This window comes from Echinococcus granulosus (genome assembly GCF_000524195.1).
Source record: "Echinococcus granulosus chromosome Unknown EG_S00126, whole genome shotgun sequence".
In the NCBI taxonomy this organism is placed as follows: Eukaryota; Metazoa; Platyhelminthes; class Cestoda; order Cyclophyllidea; family Taeniidae; genus Echinococcus; species Echinococcus granulosus.
Window position 1 is genome coordinate 219,125 of NW_020170506.1, and position 3,949 is coordinate 223,073.

At 40.0% G+C, this 3,949-nt stretch overlaps 1 protein-coding gene across 1 annotated transcript in view; it reads right to left on the reverse strand. All coding sequences in view use genetic code 11, as the record gives it.

The window, feature by feature from the left end:
• Window positions 1-2,542: 2,542 nt before the first annotated feature.
• Window positions 2,543-3,949, reverse strand: part of EGR_08987 (hypothetical protein) — a gene marked incomplete at both ends in the record, with an annotated part of 5,006 nt that continues 3,599 nt past the window's right edge. The window contains one exon of the mRNA XM_024498236.1: window positions 2,543-2,710. Coding sequence (XP_024347378.1) covers window positions 2,543-2,710 — 168 coding nt within the window. The remainder of the gene's footprint in view (window positions 2,711-3,949) is intronic.

Below are 3,949 nucleotides of genomic sequence, written 5' to 3' on the forward strand. Positions count from 1 at the left end.
CTTGCACCCTTCAGAAGTACGGCTAAATAGTTCAATGCAACCTTACATTCATTTCGAGTTTGCTGGCTGTTCCAACCAGCAACTAATAATAAAGCTTACATGATTACGGCTGCGACATTAGGCCCCATCAATCCAACAACCTGTTAGATTGACTTTTTGTTACACCTCTTCTCCTCTCCTTCACTGTCACCTATTGACAGCTTGAATGGAATAAAATGCTTCGTCAATTGTGACTCGGTAGCACTACTCACTGATCTTGTGTCCATGTGCAACTAAAACGGAGGTCATAGTAGATGTCTGTAAGAGACGAGCAATTGTTTTCATAGCGCACTCTTGCACAAGAGGATGATGTTGTTGATCACCTTCAACCTATTAAAAGTGGAGCCTTTTGTGTGCAGAATCGCATGAGGTGTAGTTAGCACAAGATGCTTCTGGTTTTAGCTAAAATTGTGACACTTGTCTATAAGTCTTCAGTGGCTGGCTAAGAAAAGGGAAACGGTGCAGCCTTGATTCATTTGCATTGTACATACCTGCAGAGATTTCATAGTTTTCTTTAGTTTTCTGCCAGCGGTTAGCGTGGCTATCTTTCATGAATATGCTTTCAACTGCATTCCGACACCTGGCAAACACAATATCCCTTTTTTTTATTACTTCACTTGCCCTCTGATAAGTCACCTTTTAAATACTGGTAGAGATATTCTAGGCCAAATACGTTCAAATTAACTGTTTGTAGCATAGGCTGACGCTTTAAATTCGTGCTACTGAAATAGAAGTAAGTAGGGGCAAGCGCGAATGTGGACCAACCCAACAACGCCATTATAACACCCACATCCATTAAACACCGTTTATCATAATGTACGACTATTGAGGGGCGAACTTTCACACTACCACGTCTGTAGATTGTTACCTTTAAGCATTTGCTGTGAAACTTCAGACATTACAATGACTGTTTAACCCGGCGGTGCTCGTAATTGCCTGTGCTGAATCTTACACAATTGCTTACTAAATGGATGTTCGTGGTTCATCGAGCAACAGCTCGTTGATATGAGAGATGACATTCAGAAATGGAACAATGCAACTTACCATCCATTCATGTACAGCATGAGGAGGACATTCTATCTTAAACGTTCATTTGCCACGCATAATTCTTGCACTTATTATGAAACGGATGCCACCGTTACCAACTACTCCTGCTTCTTGTGTCATTCGTCTTTAATCCATTTTCCCACTTTTACCTTCAACACTGGAACTCGACTCTGCAGTAAAGGTGCTGACTTACCCAATCTGATCTAACCAGAATGGCTCTCCAGAGAATAGCGCCGAAGCGTTTGCCAATCAGACAACTTAACATAAGGTGAAGTTTGAAACTTTATGCCTCTACTAGAGAGGTAGTTTAATCCAACTCACGCATTGCGCAGGCTTTTCCAACCCAAAATGCCTTAATAAATATTGCAAGTAAACATATTGATCGCTGCTTAAAGGTGTTTCAACAAGCAAGGGATAGATGCTGTTCCGATTGTTACGAAGATGAGGGGTGAAACACAGAGTAAACATCCTCAAAGTCTCCATATGTTCTAATTTTAATGCGAGTCGAAGTAGATAAAAGCGCAGTGCAAGAACTAAACGCATAGACGTGAGTTTATCAGAGCGAGAGTGAGTAGAATGATAGTATTAGTAAAAAAACAATGGCAGGATCTGCATATTATTGCAATACGATGGTTGTTTGTCTGCCGGTTTTGGTGAGGAGCCACTTTGAACATGGCCTTTGTACCATGCCGGGTGGGTTGGCCTTAAGACCATGTCAGAAGCCAAATGCCCTCTCTGTGACAAATATATTTATATACATTCTACCCAAGTATTGCGTCTTCTTCCTTCTTCCTTCTTCTCGGGAACGTACATTGTCGAAACAGCATGCAATTCTTATATGCATCAATTCAAATTTTATGCAGGCATATTGGAAAGCATCATTACTTCAACATGCAAAAATGGAAAAAAGGGTTTAGCGTACGATAAACCATTTATTTAAAATGCTGAGATTAACGTTTAAAATATTCGTTTTTGCAAAAATCATTCGTTTGCAAGCACAAGTTGTGGAAGCAAATAAGATTTACAGCATTCTGCGTATGTGCTAACCTATTCGTATTAAGTAGTACGGCAAGTGAGAATTCAAGGGCTCAATTGCACATAAAATGCAATGTCTATTGATTTGAAATATTTTGAAGGTAGCGTAGCAAAAGATGCATAAGAATTGGTTTGTGGAGAGTAATTTTGCATATATTATATGTAGATTTTTATTGTCTTAAGGTCAAATATCGAAAAGGTAGGTTTAAATTTCGTGTGTATCGGTGCTCGTGGACGAATGCTTCGTTAATGGTAGTTATTTGCATGCTCCGTTCACAACATGCTTCATTGCATTTCCTTTTCATCAATTTGTATGCTACAAAATATTTTGGCCTACGTCTTATGTCTCAGTGCCGTAGAATAGACCCAGAAGTATTACATTTGGTTTATTGGTAACAGAGACTGGGGTGTGGATTTCTATCTACGCAAATAATTTGACACAATAAATGCTTGATAAATTCAACTTGTATACGTTGAATTTGCTTGTGGGCACTAGGGATGTGTATTTAGTAGAATCCTCTTCTATATTAAAATAATGTAATCCAATATTGGCGTTTAATGGTGCTGCTTCGGGATTTTCAAGAATTGCCTATTTCGTGAAACTAAAGCACATCTCTTGCGATGAGGAAGCATTGGAGCATAAGTGTAGAGAACTGCTTACTACTGTTAATCGTGTATGCGGTTGTTTTGTAGCTAAAATATTTGCTGTGAAAAATTCGCTCGCCTTAGTATTCGTTGGCTTGCTCAATAATTATGCTGTTGGCGTTTTGTCTACGTTATTTGTGATTTGTCGACTTGCCTTTGGGCCTTATCGGTGTTTTTTATCCGACTCTTTCCTTTAGATTTTTCCTTTTTCATGTTGGCTACATATTTTATATTGCTGTAACACAAAACCCCTGATTCAAGAGGCCTCTGGAGGTAGGCCTTATTCAGATGAACTTTACATACCACTAGACTAATCATTTTTGCAACCACAATCATGTCTTTATAAGAATTATGCCGATTCCAATTATCACGATCTAGAACCAGGTAGGTAGACTAGTGCAATCTTGCAACATTGATGTACAAATTCTAGATCACCCAGTCATTGACTATGTGCAATGCCGGCATGTTAAAATGACAAGGAAATCAAAGTAGTCCGATCAGTTGCACACGGCGATGGCGCCTTTGGGAGATGACGTTTTGAAATGCTCTCAAGGAATCGACTGGGTGGCTTTTATGGTAAAGGTATCTGCCCGATGAAGTTCAAAAGAATTGACAGTTGGTTGTTGATGGTCTCCGATCTGTTCCAAGTAGGAAGGAATTGGCAGCTTCTTTGTTAAATTCGAAGCATTCGCCATAGTGAGAGTGGATGAAAGATCCTCAGAGGCTCACTGGCTTTCTTCTCTGCCGATTTGTTCTGCTTTGCACATTTTATTTTTAGGCAGGAAACGGAAAAGTCGCCACAAAACATAACTAATGCAAAAGCAGTCATCTGGGTCCCGTGGAAATGACAAATTTGCATGCTACCTGCTAGTAATGCGATCTCATTTGCCTCCAAACGAATCCGAGACGCCTTCTGCTAATTGGCTGAGACCCTCGAATTGATTTACTTGGAGGTGCAAGGAGTGGGCCTGTTACTTGGTGTTATCCCACGGTAAAGATGTATGAATACACCCTGACAAAAATATACCTGATTTGAATGCTTGGCATTTTGGTCTTCATTCGGTTGACGTCAACGTCATCTGCAGTGCCCCGACAGCTGAGCCTAAAACATATTTAATGCAGTTAAAGAGATGTTCTTCATGCTATGGCACTGAGAAGAACCCCTTCGTTTTACCCTGCAAAC